The sequence below is a fragment of the Ostreococcus lucimarinus genome, chromosome 2 (genome assembly GCF_000092065.1).
Source record: "Ostreococcus lucimarinus CCE9901 chromosome 2, complete sequence".
Taxonomy (NCBI): Eukaryota; Viridiplantae; Chlorophyta; class Mamiellophyceae; order Mamiellales; family Bathycoccaceae; genus Ostreococcus; species Ostreococcus sp. 'lucimarinus'.
Window position 1 is genome coordinate 404,384 of NC_009356.1, and position 21,344 is coordinate 425,727.

Consider the following 21,344-nt stretch of genomic DNA (forward strand, 5'->3'; position numbering starts at 1 on the left):
TAGGAAATACTTCGGAAGTACGTAAGCGGGCGAAACTTTTATAGTTCGTGTGTGCCTTAGGAAGCATATTGTCTGCAAGGAAATGATTTAATGTGCTCGTTTTACACTATCTATACCAAGTAAATGCTATCTAGTCGTAGGTCTTCTTCAGATAGCTGATGATATCGACACTCTCGAATAACGAGATCCCGGTGTTCGGATCTTCAAGATAAGGTACTTGAAATATACCGGTGCGATTGAGAAGCAAACTCCTTCTTGGGCTACCGCGTGCACATGGACGAAAAACATAAGAAATTCCCCGCTCGTTCAGAGCTTTTCGCACTAGAGCGCAAAATGGAGAAGCTTCGTAACCCCAAAAAATCAAAGGCTGCTCACCTGCACGTGAAGTACGCCGATGCGAAGCATCATTGATCTTTGACGCTTGAGCGAACCTCTGAAACAATGAGACAAGAGAAGCTGGTTCTTCGCCATCCAGATACTCCTGATAGAGATACTGAATGATGCCGTCAGCACCTTTCACAGCGATGTCGTCGTTTCGATCATCTCGTAGGAAAGGGACTACTTCAGACCCAAGTTCAACACCCTGTAGAATCGCTAACTCGGAGCTATTCGAACACGACGCGGTAGGACACGGTTTGCACAAGTAACTCACGTCACAAATACTCAAAACCTCTCGTACAAGCCGACAGGAGTCGTCATCCTCGACGTCATAAAGTGTCAGCGTTGGTGGAGCTGGCGTAGCGTCGGCACGTTCTTTGACTGCCTCTCTCAGACGGTGGCTACCAAGCTTGCTGACCTCCAAAAACCGTAGTCCAGCGCCTCTCACGAAAGCGTACTCTGTAACGTTTTCACGCGCGATGCGTGGGGACCAACCGTGTACAAACAGACCCAAAGCAACTCGAGAGAGCCCTTTCCAAACAGCCTCGAGAAGCTCTCCTCGCTGCGACTGTTCGAAGGCAAACATCTTTGGCTCATTAACTTGAAAATTCGCACTGAGTGCTTCAAATGCTACTGCTGTGTCTTCAAATGTTGCACCTGGGTATTTTAGATCCGCCCGCCACATGCAATGAGCCCCATATGGCACTCTTTCGGGCAGAAGAATTGTTGCTACGGGACCAGCCTCTACATCTTGTGCATCAATTATGACGCACTCGGTGCGCCCATTAACGTCTGTTGCTGTATAGCTCTCATCATGAACGTACATAACTAACCAGCCATCATCTTCATCTACACCTCCTGGTCTTCCAACAAACTGGGCTTCCATACCGTAACGGTTTGGACCATGCTCATAAGTGACCGTCTTCTGCTCTTGCATATCAATTTTCACGACTGCGTCAAACTTGAGCTGAGTGGTCGATTCCAACTCTGACAAAAGGACTCGCCCGGCGTAGGCGTACCTGTTTCGCCTTCCAACAAATGCGTCGTTGATGCGTGGGGTTTCTAAAGGAATACTAAATAGATATCTTTCTGTGACCTTTCCAGTGACAAGATTTATTCTCCATTCATGAACTTTTGGAATCTTGCCAACTCGCACGGCCTCTTTGATCCACTCACTTGAACCGTTAGCGCGCATCGCCTCTTGGAAAAAGCCGTCTTCACGAATTCCAGTAATGACTATCAACTGCTCATTCCTTTCATTTTTTTCCTCCCACGAATTGATGAAGTGGTATACCATTTGTGACGAGCTACAATTAAACCAAGTCACGCTTGTTGACTGTGCATCTCTATTCAACACTCCAAAACGCGCCCGCTTGTCTTCGTTATACTGAAGAGGGTGTTTCCCTAGCAACTGTCGAACAGGCTTGATATCCATGCTGCCTTCAAAAAGAACCGTAAAATGCTCAGTTACACAGAAATCGTGCATGAAAATGCTACCAACAAACGGGATAGACCAAAGCGAGTTGATGCTCGAGATTGTACCATCTGGCTTCAACGTACCCACAGAGCAATGTGGCGGTGAGACTGGATTGAAACCAAAGAAAATAAGTTCACCGGTTGACGGTAACACTTTTGGATGCGCAGTGAAAGGAACGTAAGGAGGTAGTTTGCCATCAAACGTACATGCTGAAATTGTTTCGAGGGTATCTGGATCAAGTTCCCAAGGCGGACAGGTATCCTGTAGCGCGAACGTCCTACCAGCAAAATGGAGAAGCGCCGTATTTGCACTGTCTTTCATAAACATTCCACCCGTGATGAGGTTGGAAAGTGCATTTGCCAGAAATGTTCCACCGTCAGCATTCATGAGTGGTCTAAATATGCGTTTTCCGCTTTCAATCTCACGCTTCCAGCTAGACGTCCGAATAAAACGATTTCTAAATTTAACTCTGTTGCCAGTGCAAAAGTCTACAGCGTAGATCATACCATCACCCTCGAACCAATGATGCCAGCCTGATCCTAAACCAAAATCTACTTGCCCTGGACCTGCACCCCAACGCTTGTAGTGATCAACAGCAAACTTTGGATTGGGGCCTACGTACGCGTACTGACCGAGTGGAAAATCGCTTGGAATTTTACCGTTAATTTTCATCGTCGAAGAATCATCACCAGCTTGCGCATCATAATCGCAACAGGCCGTGACTTCCTGTCCTACCGGATAATAGTTTCCAGAAAGAAAAGCGGCACCATGTTCGCCGTATTCCACTGGATCTAGAAGTTGATACGACGTAGAAGCGGCGGCAGAAATATAGCCTGTATCCTCATCACTCGAAGGCTGAATTGAATCTATTTCTTGGATCGTTCTCGTAGACAAATCTGTTTCCGTTTGTACTCGAAGTATAGAGGACACACGCCTTGTCTGCAAACTAAGAAGACAGCTCTTGCGGCGGTATGTTTTATAGTAGCGCACAGGAGCGTTGTGTGCCGATAGTGAGCCCATGTTGCGCTATTACCTGATGCAGGTAGTAGTCGAACGCTGTGGACGTTTTTTGCGTGATAATCAGTACACAGAGCAGCCACTATCTTGAGTTGCACGATCCACGTGTTCCAAAGACTTTCGAGAGAGAGTCTGAGCGAACAGGTTATACCGGATGCTTCGTAGATTGAGGCACCAAATGTTGGATTCTAGCTCAAGCGATACTCTATGGTAGACCGACAAAAAGAGGCCGACAAAAGTGATAAGATGCAATCAGCCAACACTCACCACTCACCACTCACCACTCACCACTCGGGCTTCGAACGTACCGCGAGTTTGAAGATCCAAGGATGTTTTTACTACGGTGTCACAAGACGACTGATCACCGTCGCCCACACGACTGCCCGACTTCCACGCGACGTCGTCGTGTGCAAACGTGAACTCGCGCCGTGAGCAAGCCTATCCCCAGCGATTGGATATCACATCATTTTCGAACAAGCGCACAAGCAGCGATCTATCACTTTTATCTCATCGCCGTATTTAACTTCTACTAAGTATATCATATCTCGGCACAAAATCTGAATCTTTCCGTCTTTCCAGTCTTTCTTGTTCGTAAACGGACGTGCTTACTAACACGAGCCACGCTACGATACAACCGAACGCGTATCCGCGATGCTCCGAATGGTATACTCTAACAAGCACCATACTCTCCGGTAATCGCTTCAAAGCCGCTCCTGACGTGCACCGAGCTCACCGAGCTCACCGAAGCGGAGCGCGTCAACATGCGTCCTTGCTCCTCCCAGCCACTTTCGAAACCGCCGTTTGGGAAGGACGGCTTTTCGAAATATTGGACAAAACATCGACCTTTGAAACTTCCAAAACGTGCTCGGCATGCATGTAGAGTGCTCAGCCCACTGGAGCGCTTAGAAGAACTCGGAACTCGACGTTTTGGTGTCATCTTTGAACTTGAAGGTATTATAGTGCCCAGTTGTGCAAAAGCAGACCGAGAAGAGTGGCAACAGATAGCGCGTGAGGAAGGCCTCGAACAACCTGCTGAGTATCAACTCCGGGCGGCTCTTCGGAAGAAGACAGATCATGCGGTCTCTCGCGTATTCAACTGGGCATCCGAGCCACAGCAAGTGCGGTTCTTGACTCAGCGCAAAAGCGCACTTTTCTGCAAAAGAACGGAAACCACTGATCACAGAGCCCATGAGCATGTTCTAGCATTTTTGCGGCTACTCGATGGCTTCGACGTGCCCTGTGCTATTTATTCTTCACAACTCTCGAGCGAAGAGCTAACAGTTTTGTTGCGTCGTTTGCAACTGACAGGGTACTTCAAGACGGAATCAGTGATAGGTCGTGACGACGTACAAAGTGGCTTACCAGACACTGAATACTATTTAGTTGCAGCGCGTGCGCTTTTTCGACCGATCTCCAAATGTATTGTCATAAGTGACCACCACCTCGCAATCGAAGCTACGACTGAAATAGGAATGAAGTGTGTAATTGTCAATGGCGTCGACTCTACCTGGGAGTTGAGAGGTGCAAACATGGTTGTGCCGTCGTTAGAGTGGATATCGTTTAGGAACTTACAAAATATTTTTAGCTTAGATGTATACGAAAGTTAGTGCCCTTGCGAAATATAACACTATCAATCACCCAGCTGACGTTTCGCCAGCACCTTCAGTTGGTGTGTATTAGTCGCGAGAGCACGACAACCGTAGCAACATACCTTTGCACCAAGAAGACCAACGTTTGGAGTTTTTACGGCGATCAAGGGGAATGAGGCGACGACATTGCGCATGGAGGGATTGCAGTTTTCGAACGCAGTAGTTAGTGAACCATCCATGAGCAGAGGTAAAATCTTGGGGGGAATACCACCAGCTATGTACACTCCACCGGTTGCGAGAACGCGTAGGGCAGCACTTGAACACTCCGAACCCTGAATAGAGTCAGATGAAGTCATATTGATGGAGCTTATCGCTTACCAGGATTTCAAGAAACATTTTCAAAGTCGTGCGGCAAGTTTTGCAACTATTTGCAAGTGCCCTTGTTGCAATCTTCAGCAGTGTTCAGCACGATTGTACTTCAAAGATGCTAAAGAAACTTCACCTCCGCGGGTTCTATGTCATCGGGTTTCGTATGAATTGATTTGCAAAGAAACTCATAAATCCTCCTTAGTCCTGGACCACTGCAAACTTGCTCTACTTCACAGACCTACGCAGACACTCAGGTACAAACGCAAAGCTTGAAGCGTACTTTTGAATTTTCATACCTTGTAATTTTTTGCCCACATATACTTAAGAAGCTACGACATAATCAGCATGGGATAAATATCATTGTCATCATGCGCAAACCTCGATTTGAACTTCATTTTTTGGTGCAAACGGTGCATGTGAACCCTGAACACGAGTAAGTGAGTCCCTCTTCGAACTTTTTAGAGACGCACTTCAGTTGAAATAATAGAATACGCTTCATTTGCGTCGTTCCAGATAAGAAAAGCCTCCTTCGAGATAACAGTTGGTATTTTAATATGCGCTGAAAAGGTACAACACTCACCCCTAGACCTGTTCCTGGTCCTACGATGGCTATGGGCCCGTGTTGTCTGTAAGATTGTCATGAGATCATTTATGCGACTGTAGCACCGCATCGTACACTGGTTCGATGTCATTCAACTTCGCAAGCTGGGACGGGTCTAAGCCTGTGATTCCGTGACCAACCGCGGCAAAGTCGTTCAGAACAGAAACTTTTGGAATATTAAACGACTGCTGTACTTGAGCACCGTTCACTTGCCACTTTAAATTTGTCATCTATGACGAAGCTATTTAGACGAAACTGGTTGATACTTAGACTCAATTTACCTCGCAGCAGTTGTTTTCTACTGGACCCGCAACGGCGAAACAAGAAGAGTCGAAGTGGTCAAGTCCAGAGTCCTGTGAATGCGTAGTGAGCTTACGACGAAAAGAGCAGTGTGTTGTCGTACGTGACAGAATACATTTAAACATTTGTCAAACGCGTCGAAGGAATTAGTGCTGTACGTCTAATATCGCGGTGTGAGGCAGCGCATTACCAATTATACGACTAAAAAGTACCTTCTCGAACAGTAACTCATCGTCGACGCCTTCCATAGATATTGCCCAAGCCTGTTGGTTGACACGTCTTTCTCAGCGTAAAGCACTTACGAAACGACAAACCTGGAACCGAGCATTCGTGCCACCGATATCAGCTGCGATTATCGTATAGCTCTATTCTATTGGCTTAGTGGCATGATTTAAGGGCATATTAAACGTACGTGGCTCATCGTCAACCGTCTACCGGGTTTGTTTGTTTGCGTTCGGTGCGCGAAAGAGACTTGTTTGCAGTTTTGTAAACGTGAGATGAACTTTCTATGCGTCGACACGTTCGTCCACATGCCGAATTGTCGAAGACGTGCACTTCTGTGAGCGTCGAACGGGTACGCCGCACGTTTTTGAGCGCGCGGTTTTTTCCGCTAGGCCTGCAGCACTGGGTACAGGAATTTCTGTACCCTTGTACCCTTGTACCTTAAGTTTTGTATGGGCAAACAGTCTAAAACCAGAGGTTTTGGGTACGTACCAGAAAATTCCTGGTACAGGTCATCTTGAGCCCTCAATATTGTAGCTCGCGCTTCGCGGCGCGAAACGGGGCGACGGCGGGTGAAATTCACGTCAAGACCGCAAAAAACGCGACGAGCGACGCGCGCGCGAACGCGAGGGCGCGACCGGGGTTTACGAGCGCGGGTTTGCGCGCGACGTGTTTGAAATTTGAAATGATGATTGAGCAAGCGGCAGACGTCCACGCTCGATGTCGACGTCGAATACCGACGACGCGGGCGCCGCGCCGAGGCGCGTGGATGACGGTGCGGAAGATAACGCGCTGCGCCCGTGGTGGACGTGCGGCGCGCAGATCCCGTGATAGATGCTGACAGCGATGGTGATGGAATTGGAGACGTTGAAATCCTCTCGTCAGACGACGAGAATTTGGATGAGTACGTAAAAGGCCCAGACGAGCTCGTCATGCTACCACGTGTAAACGTTTCGGATCAAATGGAAGTACTGCTTCTGGGCAGCCTTGGTGCAAACGTGCCGGTGCGTGATGATGATTCACGTCCCGCTCGGGACAAGACAAAGGAAACTTTTGCACACAAGGCAGCTTACAAGGTATTAGGACGTCAGGAGAAGGAGCGACGAAGTAAGAGTAGAAAGTTGAATTAATAGATAGACTGTGCGCGCGAAGTGCGTCGGTTCTCGCGCGGCTCTCGTCGATTCGTCACCTCCGTACCAGCTCGTACCAGCTCGTACCAGCTCGTACCAGACGATTCATACTGTTTACCCATACGACTGGCGCGTTCGGACATTCGGACAGGTACGTGGGTACGTACCGGGAAATCGCGGGTACGGGATTGCTGCACCACTATTTTCCGCGCAAGCGATCGTGCACCACCTTTGCTTGACACGATTACATATACGCGTAGCGCGTCACCACACGCCATGCACCATTAGTCCAACGGTTAGGATATGAGCCTTCCAAGCTCGAGACCCGGGTTCGACTCCCGGATGGTGCACTACTCACCATCGGTGGTTCACGACTCACCAACCTTGAGGGGCACTGACATGCTCAGGGAGGTTATATATTTTAGTTGTACTAGGGATTTCGAAAATAATGTATGAGGGTAAAATAGTGAATTTAATTAACCTCGACGTCTTGTCGCGCCGCTTCGCGCCGCGCGCGCGTCCGGGCGGCGCGGAGTCTACCGATCTTTCCGCGTATCGTGATATCCGACCGTTTAAGTTTGAATTCTGTGCGTGGGTGTTGACGGAACACGACCGTTGGAGCTCGATGGGCACGTTAACTTTTGGGCCAGATTCTGTCGCGTATGACGCCCCCTCGCGCGCGCCGAAGCGCGTCTCCGACCGTGTCGACGGCACGGAAAGGTTGTAAGAAGGCTTCTCAGCGATCTTCAGCCTCGCTGGGAGGAGCAGGGTCAACGACGGCTCCCGCTTGCGACGACGAAGATGGGCGCGCTCAAGTGGCCAAAGATGCTCGTGAGGTCGCCGTTTCTTTGCTCGCGAACAAACGTCGCCGGGAGGTTTCTGGCCAGGTAATGGCAAAAGTGACAGCTACGACGTTATTCCTCGACACCGTGAGCTTCAAAACAGAGTTGATAAAACAACACGCGTTCCTGAACCGCGTGAGGAAGCTGCTGAAAGACAAGGATGTGAAGCGAGACGCGCGCGCGTTGGTCACTGAAGAGTGCGCTTCGACATCAGATCAGTCCGAAAACACTGTGCACGTCACCGCTGATGTCGCACGCACACGCCGTGAAGAGCGGAGCCGAAATCCGCACCCCTTCTACGTCGAAGTAGTGCATGCATTAAGTCGCGGGGACATCTCGGCGACGCAGGCTGTCCATGAGTTGCAGCAGGTTGGCGTACGAGTCACCAAAGCGTTTTTGAAACGCGTGTGCACGGCTCAGTCGTTCCGGGATGACATTCCCCATTACTCCGAGTGCGAAGACGGCCGCGGCAGACCAAGTGCACTCAGCAACGCATACTTGGACCAGCTCGCAAAAATTGTGAAGCATTACATTCGAGTTGGGATATCACTGAGTCAAGAGACGATTTTGTCGATGGCTAAAAACTTCTATCGCGACGAGCATCACGCAGATCCTTCTGATAAAACGTTCGGATCCGCGTGGTTCTATCGATTTCTCAATCGCCATGGCATTGACACTTCTCTGTACAATCCCCAGGATGCCTTGAGACTCAACGCCGCAACGGAGCACAACGTCAGCAATTACTACCAGCGCGTGGCCCAAACAGCAGTCAGTAATGGCTTCGCGACATGGAATGCCGACTTCGACGCGAACGATAGGAGTAGTGAGATGATCATTTGGAACGAAGAAAAGAAGAGCCGCGTGTTCACGTTCGACGAGGCGAAGGTGATGCTTGCCTATGAGAAAGGCGTGCGCGGAGTGAGAATGTTGGTCATCAAGGGCGAAGACAACCGCAGATCGGCTGTCACAGCGAACGATGCATTCGCAGCATCCGTCATGGGATGTAGAAACCTCGCTGGCGAGTCCTTGGCGCCTTACTTTGTGTGCACGACGCAGCCAAATGTCGAAGATGGTTTTGAAATCCCTGGAACTATCACCGATACGACGACGGGTGCGTGCCAACAAGCCCAATGGATACGAGGAACGAAGAAGGGTTCATTCGACGGATTCGCATTCGCGACTTGGCTGAAGGATCATCTCGCGCCGTGTGTTCCCGATTTGTCGCCGGAGAATCCGGCCATGGTGATTTGTGACGGATGTTATGCTCACACAGTCGACGAGGTGCTTGAGATTTGTGCAGCAATGGGGATTCTCATGGTCATTCTGCCGCCTCATTGCACGCATATCCTGCAAGGCGAAGATTTGTACCACTTTGGTGTGTTTAAAGGTGCGTTTCGCGTCGAGCGTGCTGAAATCGAAGCGATGAAACAACTCGCCGCCGCGTGGTTCATCAAGCTCTTCGAGAACGGCGTCGCTACTTCTTTCGGACAGCGAGAGTTTTGGTACGCGGTTAAGGAGGCATGGAAAGGCGCTTGGACGAAACAGGCTGTCGAGAAAGGATTTAAAATGCAAGGATTGGTCCCTTTTAATCGAGCTCCACTCTGGAAAAACTTCCCGAACCATGAACGCAAGGAGCCGCAGCGCTCGACACCGGACAAGGAATCTCAAGTTGAAGCTGCCGAGCGGTGCGTTGAGCGCATGTCCATACCAGGAGCGCCCGGACTGCGAGTTATCGCACAATCTAGCGACTCGACATTCGATGTGACGTTTGATGGTAGTCCAGAGTCGTTCGCACGGGCGCCCCTGAACATGATGAAGCTGGACGAAGTGTACAAGAGCCTTGTTGAAAATCCGAGTAACCATAGTATGAACGACGAGCACTTGAACGTTATGAAGCAGCTCATTCTCGAAAAGCAAGAAAACATCACAAAGAACATCGTGACGACGACCCGGAAACAGAGAAGTACACGCAGACACGATCGCTATGATGAAGCGACTGCTCCAGCCATGGCCCGCCTGCTCGCCGCTCGACAGAAGAGAGAGAAAACGAAGAAGAGAACGCACGACGCAGCTCAAGATGGATGCGACGCTCGGTTCAAGGACAACACGGATGATATTCAATTTCTTGCGGCGCTTCATAAACGCCTGGACGACAACGGATCACTCGAGAAATCTCTTACAAGAGCTGAACTCATGAAGGTGATGCGCGCGAAGCGAATTCCACTGCCACAAGGACCGACCGCTGATATCTTGAGAGATAAGTTGAAAGAGGTTGACGAGCGGCTCTATGAAGCAAACATAGAATGTACAAGAGTTGCGAACGCGCGGTGGCCCAAAAGAGCACGTCACGCGTCGTCAGTCGACGATGCAAACGTAAGGTGCGAGGTGAAGTACCATCCAAGTGGCGTCCGAGTACAACTTATAACGGACTAAAAGAACACGTGAAAGACTCGAACACACAACCGGGCTGCAAATATCGATAGAAAACACTATTCCCATCATTCGTGCGAGATTTAAGCGCACATCGCATCCGCGCGCCGTCGGTATCGACGCACAAAGTTTGTAATTCTAGACCCTGAGCAACTTGAAAATTACCTCATCACCGTTTTCATTATTTTTGATAAAATTAACCTCAAAATTCAAAAATTTCGTCGGAACCTCGACGTCGCGATACTTAACGCGAGACAACGAACAATGGCGCGTTGGAAAGCTCTAACGTTTTTACAAAATATATCCGCGAATCAGCGCGATCGGATTCCGCGTCGCGACGCTAGACGCGCGCAAACGCGAAAATTAACGTTTTTCATATTTTTTTTCGAAATCACTTTGTACTGTACTCTTTTCGTACAGCTTAGATAACACCGTGCGTCTAAGGCTACACGTTCGAAGAATCAGCCACACACAATTCTAAACTTCGTTTTAATCTCGACTTGGTCCTGCTTCGCACACCCTGTACTCCTCCACGAGATTCTCAACGGCTTCCTGACTATCAGCAAATTCTCCCAAGTCCTGATACCATTGTAACTCTCATCAACTAATCGAGGAAACGCGACTCACCGAAAATAAATCAAACTGTTCATACTGATCGAGGAATGCCCGACGCCTTATTAGCTTATCGTACTGCTCCAAACTTCGTGAGAACCAGTGACGTATGCTGGTGTGAAAGGTGTCAGCAGGACGACGCAAAGAGCTGCATTATAGCTCACCTTGTGTGATTTGCGAGCATGAGTCCGTTCAGACTTGCCGTTTTCGCGATATACGGAGAACTCCTCGCTAAAGCAACTTGATAGTTGACAGGTGCCCAAGTGATAAAATTTGCCAGTTTCCGTTCTCGTATACGCTGTAAGCTTTTGTGTATCTGTTTTGATGTGAGTGTACAAGTGCGGAACACCTTGGAATATGAATACCTGCATGGGTTCAATATTTCCTTGAACGATGTTCAAAATGGATATGAATTTGCCCTAAAGTTGGCTTTAAGCAAAAGAAAGGCGGGAAGCACGGAAAGGGATGGACCTCTTTGACACCTGTGCCCGCATACGAGGAACACATCACATTTTTGCTTTGTAGGAGTCTTCGCATGACATCAAGGGTAGAAGTTTTGCGTGTACTGTACAATAAATACATGAGAACATATGAATATTGAAGTTGTGCCGCATGGACCTGCTTTCCGTTGCGGAAACACCAGCGAGAGGTGTAAGCCCAGCCATGAGAAAATTGCACCGTGGAATGGGAATCAGGGACTGTTTCAAACCAGTTTAGAAAAGGACATTAAAGTCCCACGAACTTACCGCTATGAGACCAACAAGATCGTTGTTCATGTAACCAGGATATCTGAGAGTTGTGGTACTCGCTGCCATGACCTTCGATACGAGAGAGTTTGTATGGGAGAAATCAGGCGAGGCAACATGGAGGTGGTCCATTGCGATTCGATTCAAAGCCGCGTTATCTAAAACAACTACACAATCCGCGTGGTTTGTTAGACGTTTCAGAGTCAAGAGAGAGTTATACGGCTGTACAACGACATCTTTACTACGACGTGAGCAGCAACAAAATAATAAAGCCTTCCGTGCTTACCACTTGACTCGCTTTGATTTGGGAAAACACTGTACGTTTGCAGAAGTTTTTTCCCATACCGATCGCTCAAAGCCTAGTTATCATGTGAGAATGCATTCGCTACGCGATTCACGACAACCCACCTCCAATAGATATGATCCCATACCAGACCCAGTCCCGCCAGCTATCGAGTGGCAAATAACAAAACCCGCAAGACTATCGCTACCGTCGACCTCTCGATCGATCATTTCCATTAACTCCTCCTAATACACGTGAGTTTGCTTGCAGGATGGCAACATTTTCCAACTTACATGAACAGCCTCAGCTTGCGTGTACCCGTTTGCCCAATTATTTCCCGCACCCCCCCCGTGTGCAGATGTAAAAAAGTTTTCAGTATTGAATAGAGAACGCTGTGTTGAAGTTTGAATAGAGTTGATGACACGCGGTTCAAGATCAAGTAACTATTCAAGTTTTAATGACGTCGGTATATCCCTCACATAGCATCCTTACCAGCGCTCTTGGTACATAATGTTCATCATCTGCTTGGTAGAAGAAAACATCCTTCCGATCGGAGAACATATTTACAGAGGCCCCATCGATGCGACACGTGCCATCCATTGATATCCCATGCTCAGTGCATAACTTGCAAGAAATTAGACACCACTTACACCAAAACTGAGCAAACGAACCTGGTTCCAAAACTCTGTGCCAACTTGGTTGCCACACTGACCTATCTGTATCGTCACGATCTCTCTAAATGTGGTTTAAAAAGCTTGTGCGAATACTTGAGGCAGACTCACCGCGGCATGATCTGCTGAAAGTAAAACTGTGCGGCACCGTGAGCGCCAAGCGCGAACGCGAGTGACCGTGCAGTCGAATTTTTAAACGGTTTTGTGTTTTTTTGACAGCTCTAACTACATTTTCCGCCATTGGTACAGTAATATCTACAATACGACCAGCAGAATTGTTGCGACCCGCGCAACTTGCGCGCGGACTTGCACAACAACGCAAGGACAGGAACTTTCGGAGGGCATATATGAGTTCGCCGTAAGCACTGGAAATACGCAAGTAGAAATCATCGTGAGCATCGTCTTCCAACTGTGAACTTCCATCCGTGATCAAACTTACGCTGTTTGAGTTTACTTCTCCTACCTCCAGTTAAAAAATGACGCCGACCTTCGCATCTTTAGCTCTTCGTGGATGCTTTCTCTGGGCAAAGATGCAGGTCAACGATCGCGTAACATACTCCAGGCAGTGTTCAACAGTGCTGTGCACGAACCGTAAGGCTCAGCGCACGAATGTGTTGCCTGGTGGTTCCGGGAGACTTTCGCAGGTGCTGAGAGCCTCTCGCTTTGTTGAGTCGACGGCCGCTCATCGAAACTCTGGTTTCTCACAACATTCCGGATTCATCGACGATTTCAGAAAAATCCCCAACCTTTCGCGAAGTCTTTTTGGCTTCATGCGACCTCATACAATTTATGGAACACTGGTACTTTTGAGTTGTTTGGTCTTGTCAAACTTGATTGTTTCCGTAGATAAGCATAGTATCGATCAGTCTCATGGCCGCCTCAGTAGATTCATCGCCATACAACACTTTACTTTGGAAGCTCTGGCAGGTGCTTTTTACATCATTTTGCCTCCCAACACTGTATGTAAGTTTTCGTAGGTGATATTTTGTGCGTTGGCGATGAATGTCACTATTGTGGGGCTCAATCAAATATACGACAAGAAGATGGACAAGGTTCAAACGTGAAGTATTTTCATCGAAAAGACCTCACTATTATCATAGATCAATAAACCTTATTTGCCACTCGTGTCAGGCGGCTTTACAACAGACACAGCACTAACAACCATCGCTGTATGCTGTTCGAGTTCTGTCATCTGCGGTAAGGTTTTGGATTTCCGAAATGAAGCTTGTAAATCTTCGTTTTAGGAACGTTGACACAATCTTTCCACCTTTTGACTACTCTTGTTTTGAGGTATTTGATCGATCCACCTCATGACACTGGCACATTTAACGCGTGAAATAGTTTGTTACTCGGAGTTATCTACTCTACAGACTTTAAGTTACTTCGCTGGAAGGTATACTCGTCGCTTGCAAAAATACGACAAAATCTGAGTTCGTTAGCGGATTCCTGCGCTTGCAATTGTGTGCATTCTCAGCGTGAGGGCTATCCTAGTGCAGTGGGGTTTCTTCGGGCACTTCATGTCGTGCGTGGAACAATTTTTGACGTCCTTTCCTGATAATCCCTGTTTAGGTCAAGTTATATTCCTTATTGGGCAATGCCAGAAAATTTGGCCTTTTCGATACTTTTTATGAGCGTTTACTCCGTAGTGATTGCGTTGTTGAAGGTAATAGATCTACAACTATTCCTATCTTTCACTTACGTTAAATAGGATACCCCAGATTTGGTTGGTGATTCGCAATCTGGAATGCGAACGCTGGCAGTGCGACTCGGCGTGAGTTTAATGTACAATTATCATCTCTTGTCTCAACGTTCAAAAGGTTAAACCAGTCTTGAGGCTGTGCTGTTTGCTCTTGTTTTTGGCTTATTCAAGGTATTGCACTTCAAATTGAACGAGTGTTATCAGCTTATTATCCCTTCAATGGACAGTGGGATTTTAGTCGGACTTAGCCGTTCAGATTCGTGTATTCAAATGATTGTGTTGGTGCGTCAATTAGTTTTCAAATGCATCCGTTCTTAAAGTGTTTGGCACCGAAGACCTTGGGGCATTCGCTTTCCCTTATTCTGATTTTCATCAAATATTCGAAAACGGAGCATGCGTCATCGAGTTCACTTTACTCATTTTACATGTTCATCTGGAAGGTAATTTTGACATGGTTCTTATGTATTGATGCTTCCCAATCCGTGTAGATGTTCTACTGTGAATACTTCATGCTACCCTTCCTTTGACGTGACGCCACTGACTCGTGAAAGTTTGGCGGCTTCCGAAGGCAAGTTTAGGAGAGGTTATATTTATGCTCGATCGCTCAATTCACATAGAGGCAAAAGTAGTCCGAACAGAGATCAGGGACAACGTGTTACATTTTGTAGACTAAACTATTGTCGATCCGTCCACAGTGTCAAAAGGTGCACGCGATGATTTCTCCTACTTTTCAGTGTTCAGACCGGCTATGCCTGCAGCGATACGCTCCTCTCGTCTCGCGATTTTACGAGTTCTAACAGACTTGTTTTTCGCTCTTCGTGCCTCAAACTGGTCGGCTAAGGACTTCTCTCTGGCCTTCTCTGCCTTGGCCTTGTGGATGGCTTCCATCAAGACCCGCTTGTTCTTGAACACATTCCCCTTACATTTGAGGTACATGGAGTGGTACATGTGCTTATCGATTTTCTTCGCATCTCTGTACTTTGACAATAGTCTGCGCAGCACTCGGTGGCGACGAAGCCAAAGTACTTTGGTGGGAAGTCTGGCCTCGCGAGTACCGCGTCTTTTACCGTAACCGGTGTGTCGGCCTAGTCGCTTGGCGGCCTGCTCTCTCTTTGTACGAGCGCGCGAGTGAATCTATAATGACAACATATTTGTAGGTCAGTACAGGCGTTCTTAGCCAAAGGGACGCGGTCACGCAACGACTCGCACAACGTACCTTCGTAGGTTTTCGGATCACGAAACCATCTTTCACGAGTTTACGGATGTTTTGTCGCGAGTTTGCAGCTGCGATCTCGTTGACCTAAGAAGCGCAAAATTAAATGGGTTAGAGTGTTTGCTCCCCAGGGCGTCGTAATGCGGGATGTATAGTACACGTGGACGTATACGTGATCGTGTACAGATCCTACAGATCGGGTTGGAGGCTGTTTCGCGCACCTCGTTAGGGTCCATCCAGATCTTGCGTGCACCGCAATTCAACACGGATGCGGCGAGGCGTTTTTGCAACTTTAATGAGACCATGGTACAAGATTTTGCTTCGTAGCTTGATCGGCGAACGGCACGCTATGCCGAACTTTAGGGTTTGTCCGTGTCACAGCTGCGACGACGGTGCGACGGCTAGGCGCACTCCTCTGGACTACACTTTTTATGTCCGAAGTGTGGTATCATTTCTCGTGTCGATGAAAACATACTATATAGCTACTATAACCTATATAGCAACCAATGTGGTACCATACCGTAGTATGACATCATATCATACAATATCAGTAAATCACCTAAAAATTACGGACGCACCGGTCGGTCCCCAAATGTCGCCGGGCTGTCGCAGACCCTGCTTGGGATGCAGAATAGCATTCATTCGACGACAGTCGTCGGCGTTTGTTTCTTCTTCACGAATATTTCGTCTCTTTTCGCACACGCGGCATGCGTGCTTTCGTGAGCGGCGAGAAGCTAAGGAAACGAAATGGGCACGACATGAACGGCGAATGTCCACGACAAATTACACCAGTTTCACCTCTTGATCATCGTCTTTACGCTACTCTTGCGCGTGGTCAGCTTCATTCTCTTTTACCGGTACAGAAGCAGACGCTATCGCGCGCTCTTGCGGGGAGCTTCGAGAGGGACTTGTGTGTCACAGCTCCTACCGGGAGCGGTAAAACTCTCTCCTATTTGCTACCTGTGTTACAGATACTTTCAAAGCGAGTATCGAAAGCCGAAACAGTGTGCCTGATTCTTGTACCGAGTGGCGATCTTTCCGCACAGGTATGCGTCGCCGCTAGTGAACTCTGCAAAGCATTGCACGTACAGATTTCTATTGTTGGGAAAAGTCGCAATACAACCAATTCAACTAAACTAGTGAACAAGCGATATCGACGGCTATTGGCTCAAAATAGACAGCGTATGTATCAGTGTTGTATCACGCGCCAGTTTGCGCGACATAATTCGCTGGATGTGCCTTCACAAATACTTGTAGCGTCTCCTGGAAGGTTTGCTGCACATCGGACGAGTATTCTCAAGAAATTGAAATTGTTAGTCATCGATGAGGCGGACAGAATGCTTCAACAATCATATCAAAACTGGCTCGTTACGCTGGACTATGAAATGTGTGCGCGAACACGTCAGTGTCGGCGTCTCACTGTGGGTGAACGAAACTCTGAAAGACTGCAACTTATATTTTGTTCAGCAACATTGCAAAGTTCGTGTCTACAAAGGGTTGGAGCTTTCGCACTTGATCGAATCAATGCTTATGATAGTGTCTGTCCACTTTTGCCTATTACGCTGTCTGAGTATGCGATTGTTGCGGAACACACTGATAAGTTTGATGCTCTTGTCTCGCTACTTGAATTTTTCAAGGGTGAAAAAGTTATTGTCTTCTCTGCCTCGGTATATCGTGCTAGACATATACTACAGCGGTTGAATAAATTAGAAAATTTGCCCTGTTTCGAGTATAGCAGTGACGCAAACCTTCGAAGACGAGCATCTACGCTTCAAAACTTCCAGCGCTGCCAGGGAGGTGTCCTTGTTGCTTCAGATGCCGCTGCACGAGGTTTACACATCGATGCAGTATCGGCTGTGATATCTTTTGACGCTCCTGAGCATTTCGAGACGTATCTGCATCGAGCTGGAAGAACGGCGAGGGCAGGCAAAACGGGCAAATGTATCACGATTTGTTCGACAGCACGTGAAGCACAAACTTTCATAAAACGAGTTCAGCGCCATGTCCCAATACTCCTTTCAACAGAGCTTCAAGGCTCGACTATTTAGATTTCTTAGTCGTACTACCGTCAGTACAAATTGTGAAATAGTTGCGTCTTTTATTGTTTTACTCGAAATTCATATTTCACGAAAAGCTTCCTAGACTTGTACTCCGTGGGCACGCATTGCAGCACCTGGCTATTTATCGTGACCATCGAGCCTCGTGCTCAGACTTCAACAAAGCCACATTTATCTTAACCGTCGAGCCTCACGCTCAGATTCCATCAACGTCAATATGTCGCCTAGATCGATAGACTTAGAAACAAGTTATGAAGCTTGTATTTTTGTTCACGTACCTTCTCGCACCGGGCCCTTCACATTTCGCATAATCTGTCTATTTTGGTCGTCTAAGAATTTAACACGAACCTGTGTCACCTAACACGGAAATCAGATATAACGCTCGACGTATAAACTACTGTATTACCTGGCCACGAGAGCCCGTACGACCGATGACCTTCATCACGATTGCTCTACCGAAGAAGTAAGTTTAGGGTTTCTAGGAATCAAACAACCAAGCGGGCGCGTTGTACAGACACGACGCAAGTAATGCGTTAGAAATAGAACTCACTTTTTTATGACGTCCTGTTTGTATGATCAAAGTTGCTGATAGTCAGTATCTACGTTTCGTCACGCCGGAGCACGCCAGGTCGCGCACGTTTCCGGGAGGAAGATTTCGGTGGGTTTCAGCGTGCGGTCGTCGCTTCACGCGCGTCACGTACCATTTTGCGTGACGGTTCTGACCACAGATGGCTGTTTAAAAACGATGAAAGCGAAGCGCAAGCTGTCTCGAGACAGCAGCTTCGGTATGACGCAGGCAAGGCTGCAAGTAGCACGATCCCGCTGACGGCTTGTAATTTCTTACCTACGTTCGCATTTTTTAACCAAATCGAACTCATATACGCATTTATATTATATTATATGGTCTACTAGTACTGTACATCTAAAAAGACTTCACGGACAGATGCCGACGGGCACAGTGCTGCGCAAGCTAAAGCTAGCCAACAGTCCGCTACGTTTCCAAGCAAAGACTACGTAAAATGCCTCGCACAAACGAGATTGGGAGTTAGCTACAATAGCTACAATGTTTGGGCGTGCACGCTAACAAATTGCTTTGAGCCAACTGTTCTAAACTTGAAAGAGTAGAAAAAAAGAGTAGAGACACGAACGAGCGAGGATGAAACGGCCGCCCCTCAGCACGCTCTTGGTGAATGTCCTACACAAGACACACCCGTTATTGGCTCTTCTGGAAGTCGGGTACAGACTCGAGAACATTGATTGCGACTTCATTTACGAACACACCAGTATTGTATACTGCACGCTTCGCCTCCACACACTCAATGCGGACCTATCAACGCAACGCCTGAAGAAAGCTTCAAGCGTTCTGGCGAATGTGGTTGTTCTATGTCTCGTCGACTCAGAGGACAGCTTTCAAGCGTTGATCTCGTTAAATAGAGTTTGTGCAGCATCGAATTGTGTTCTTGTTTGTGTGTACACTTTAAGGGAGGCAATCAGCTACATTCACGCGTTGTGTGCTGCAACAGCCAGGAAGGATACTAGTACTACAATGATCAGTGATGTGTGCTCCATTCTCTCTTCTATTCGCGGCATAAATAAACTTGATGTTCATGCTTTGTGCCATAATTACTGTTCATTTTCTGATTTGTGCAAATCGAATGCGCGGAGCTTATCTGATTGCCCTGGTGTCGGCGCAACGAAAGCACAAATTTTGAGACAAGCTCTCCAGAAGCCCATTATGATCGATCATGATCCCTCACTCAACTCAAGTAGAGAAAAGCCACGACTATGTACCTGACTCCAGATGTGATTGGCACGCCACCGTGCGTCAGATAACTTCTGAAAGCGACGAAATCTCCACACTTTGGTCGAACAATGAACTCATGCTCCGGGAAAATCGTACCGCCACCTTTGTATTGTATAGGATCATTTAGAGAAAGAGTTATGGAGAAGTGACCTTGATCGGTGTGTACTGGTAGCTGACACTGTCCATCACTGGCATCGTATTTTACTATGAATGCATCGTGAACCCTAAGATTCGTGTCACCATCGACTCTGAAACGTTCTTGAATGAAGGGACCTATGATTTGCCCGAAGATCAAATTCCACTCTCGCAAGACAGAGGGAATTTCGTGTATAGGCAAATCAGTTGTGGCTACAGATTTGTGACGATCTGTGTCCCAGCCTCCTCTATTTGTTGCATGAGCTTCGGCGGTTTTAATCCAGCTAGAACAAGCTGATGGTGATATTGCACTATTTGTTGTCAAATAAATTTCATCAATTGAAATAGTCTGAAAAGACACATAGTATTCGGGACATTTTCTACATAAATACGCTGCGTATGAAACATCTTTGTTGAATTGTTTCGATAGCCATAGATGAGCTTTGTCAACCTTAAAAGCGAGTTGCCAGATACTGTGGGCAAGTTTCCATTTGCCTTGACTAAGGAGCGTCACACCATACGCATGAAGCACATCTGTGTCGTGTGGATTGTGAAGAAGTGTGCAGTGAAATAAGAGCTCTGCCTCTGAGTATCGCCCCTCTTCCTGCGCTTGAAGAGCCAATTGCTTCATTTGTTCGGGCGAAACTCTACCAAAATCTTCTCGTTCCCACGAACAACGCGAGCAAACGCAAACTTTACCAAGCTGCCTCAACAGTGAGGCATCTCTGGCACTTACACTAGAATGAAGAGGTATAGTTGTCAAAGAGATCGGCTCCATCTGATCAATTTCTCTGAGCGCTATATATCCATATTTCACCTGTGAAAGGGTTGAATTAGCTTCAACTTGCACACTTGGATTGCAGCTGTGTTGGAATTTGGTCAGAATTGGTGCCAACAAAAAACCGCAGTAATCTGGCAATTTATTCATAATTGCACAATGGTATGAAACTTTCGGATGAATATCAAACTTTGAGCCGTAATGAGCTAATGCAGGATGAGTATCACCATTTTGGGAAGGAGATTGGCGTGTCGGTGGAATTGTTGTCTTCTCTGTACCAATAGCTACAGCAAACCGCTGAATGGAAGCCACTATATCTGCGTACATCTCAAAGTCTAAAAGCTCGGCAAATCGTGTTTTTGTCTCTAGATCAAATCTATTATTCAAATGTGCTTTCAATAAGTCCCATGCATCTGCTATTTGATGTTCTAAAATACACGCTCGTCGCACAAACTCATAGAAGTCCGTACACTCCCAGTTGGCGCGTGCAGCAAGTTCGGACCACTTATGACGCGGATCGAATTGCTCCGACCAACTCAATTGTATTTTTGATACGCTCGTTTCACACTCTGACATTGCTGATAAAAGTTGAGCAAGCACCTTAGCAGCAAAAGTGAAACTTTCGCTCGACCTTCGGCAATACTCGTAGAATTCCAACATTGGTTCACTTCTATTTGAGCATAAAATTGAATGCCAGCCTAATTCCCGCATCGCATGCGGTGCACAATCTCGTCTACAGAAGATATCTCCACAGTCACACCTAATGAAACTTGCCTTATCATCGTCGCAGTTACCGAAAAGACGCAAACAGTTTCCGCAAGTTTGCCGCGAACTGTTTTTTTGTAGAAGGAGAAAATTCGTAGACGAGTCAACTTTGTGAAAGTCACCTTTGCTCATCTTCCGATGATGTCTGCTGTCCATGTTCATACTTCAAACGTTTCTTAGCTGCAAGACGTCACGTGGCGGCACCTTGCAGCCGCCGCCCCGCTCG

General features: G+C 47.4%; 12 protein-coding genes and 1 pseudogene across 13 annotated transcripts; 7 read left to right on the forward strand and 6 right to left on the reverse strand.

Annotated features, from left to right (window-relative positions):
* Positions 1-130: 130 nt before the first annotated feature.
* Ccd-Arp (Carotenoid dioxygenase plastidic fusion protein, putative) lies at positions 131-2,875 on the reverse strand (the record flags this gene model as incomplete). The annotated part of the gene is made up of 1 exon (XM_001416342.1): positions 131-2,875. The coding sequence occupies one exon, from the start codon at positions 2,873-2,875 to the stop codon at positions 131-133; it is 2,745 nt and encodes a 914-aa protein (XP_001416379.1).
* Positions 2,876-3,633: 758 nt separating this feature from the next.
* On the forward strand, positions 3,634-4,479 carry Isr (inhibitor of striage chloroplast protein-like protein; the record flags this gene model as incomplete). The annotated part of the gene is made up of 1 exon (XM_001416100.1): positions 3,634-4,479. One exon carries the CDS (start codon positions 3,634-3,636, stop codon positions 4,477-4,479), a length of 846 nt encoding a protein of 281 aa, XP_001416137.1.
* Positions 4,480-4,502: 23 nt separating this feature from the next.
* Positions 4,503-6,263, reverse strand: Glk (Glucokinase; the record flags this gene model as incomplete). Its single annotated transcript, XM_001416343.1, has 14 exons — positions 4,503-4,532; positions 4,584-4,793; positions 4,840-4,911; positions 4,964-5,068; positions 5,127-5,159; positions 5,209-5,253; positions 5,301-5,357; positions 5,411-5,456; positions 5,507-5,661; positions 5,713-5,784; positions 5,835-5,891; positions 5,944-5,994; positions 6,046-6,096; positions 6,144-6,263. 14 exons carry the CDS (start codon positions 6,261-6,263, stop codon positions 4,503-4,505), a joined length of 1,104 nt encoding a protein of 367 aa, XP_001416380.1.
* A 547-nt stretch (positions 6,264-6,810) lies between these two features.
* On the forward strand, positions 6,811-7,083 carry TraS2 (annotated as a pseudogene; the record flags this gene model as incomplete). The annotated part of the gene is made up of 1 exon: positions 6,811-7,083. A coding segment is annotated over one exon (273 nt), but the record flags the coding sequence as incomplete, so codon positions are not given.
* Positions 7,084-7,386: 303 nt separating this feature from the next.
* OSTLU_30006 (predicted protein) lies at positions 7,387-7,539 on the forward strand (the record flags this gene model as incomplete). Its single annotated transcript, XM_001416101.1, has 1 exon — positions 7,387-7,539. One exon carries the CDS (start codon positions 7,387-7,389, stop codon positions 7,537-7,539), a length of 153 nt encoding a protein of 50 aa, XP_001416138.1.
* A 206-nt stretch (positions 7,540-7,745) lies between these two features.
* TraS3 (predicted protein) lies at positions 7,746-10,358 on the forward strand (the record flags this gene model as incomplete). Its single annotated transcript, XM_001416102.1, has 1 exon — positions 7,746-10,358. One exon carries the CDS (start codon positions 7,746-7,748, stop codon positions 10,356-10,358), a length of 2,613 nt encoding a protein of 870 aa, XP_001416139.1.
* Positions 10,359-10,844: 486 nt separating this feature from the next.
* On the reverse strand, positions 10,845-12,786 carry TubG (gamma tubulin; the record flags this gene model as incomplete). The annotated part of the gene is made up of 13 exons (XM_001416344.1): positions 10,845-10,934; positions 10,983-11,079; positions 11,132-11,283; positions 11,333-11,386; positions 11,439-11,532; positions 11,586-11,665; positions 11,714-11,949; positions 12,000-12,072; positions 12,122-12,241; positions 12,290-12,439; positions 12,489-12,620; positions 12,668-12,731; positions 12,779-12,786. 13 exons carry the CDS (start codon positions 12,784-12,786, stop codon positions 10,845-10,847), a joined length of 1,350 nt encoding a protein of 449 aa, XP_001416381.1.
* A 357-nt stretch (positions 12,787-13,143) lies between these two features.
* On the forward strand, positions 13,144-14,893 carry Hpt1 (homogentisate phytylprenyltransferase/homogentisic acid geranylgeranyl transferase; the record flags this gene model as incomplete). The annotated part of the gene is made up of 13 exons (XM_001416103.1): positions 13,144-13,467; positions 13,514-13,594; positions 13,645-13,719; positions 13,768-13,864; positions 13,912-13,957; positions 14,009-14,060; positions 14,107-14,186; positions 14,237-14,330; positions 14,376-14,438; positions 14,485-14,537; positions 14,594-14,648; positions 14,702-14,806; positions 14,855-14,893. The coding sequence occupies 13 exons, from the start codon at positions 13,144-13,146 to the stop codon at positions 14,891-14,893; spliced, it is 1,164 nt and encodes a 387-aa protein (XP_001416140.1).
* A 196-nt stretch (positions 14,894-15,089) lies between these two features.
* On the reverse strand, positions 15,090-15,884 carry Rpl19e (ribosomal protein L19; the record flags this gene model as incomplete). Its single annotated transcript, XM_001416345.1, has 3 exons — positions 15,090-15,500; positions 15,583-15,666; positions 15,801-15,884. 3 exons carry the CDS (start codon positions 15,882-15,884, stop codon positions 15,090-15,092), a joined length of 579 nt encoding a protein of 192 aa, XP_001416382.1.
* Positions 15,885-16,286: 402 nt separating this feature from the next.
* Positions 16,287-17,627, forward strand: Hel1 (DEAD-box helicase, probable; the record flags this gene model as incomplete). The annotated part of the gene is made up of 1 exon (XM_001416104.1): positions 16,287-17,627. The coding sequence occupies one exon, from the start codon at positions 16,287-16,289 to the stop codon at positions 17,625-17,627; it is 1,341 nt and encodes a 446-aa protein (XP_001416141.1).
* A 180-nt stretch (positions 17,628-17,807) lies between these two features.
* Positions 17,808-18,340, reverse strand: Rps28e (Ribosomal protein S28e; the record flags this gene model as incomplete). The annotated part of the gene is made up of 5 exons (XM_001416346.1): positions 17,808-17,860; positions 17,915-17,993; positions 18,043-18,088; positions 18,187-18,200; positions 18,338-18,340. 5 exons carry the CDS (start codon positions 18,338-18,340, stop codon positions 17,808-17,810), a joined length of 195 nt encoding a protein of 64 aa, XP_001416383.1.
* A 452-nt stretch (positions 18,341-18,792) lies between these two features.
* ErcC (DNA excision repair protein ERCC-1-like protein) lies at positions 18,793-19,431 on the forward strand (the record flags this gene model as incomplete). The annotated part of the gene is made up of 1 exon (XM_001416105.1): positions 18,793-19,431. The coding sequence occupies one exon, from the start codon at positions 18,793-18,795 to the stop codon at positions 19,429-19,431; it is 639 nt and encodes a 212-aa protein (XP_001416142.1).
* SmkH (Protein Lysyl hydroxylase fusion protein, putative) lies at positions 19,394-21,250 on the reverse strand (the record flags this gene model as incomplete). Its single annotated transcript, XM_001416347.1, has 1 exon — positions 19,394-21,250. The coding sequence occupies one exon, from the start codon at positions 21,248-21,250 to the stop codon at positions 19,394-19,396; it is 1,857 nt and encodes a 618-aa protein (XP_001416384.1).
* Between the last annotated feature and the right edge of the window lie 94 nt (positions 21,251-21,344).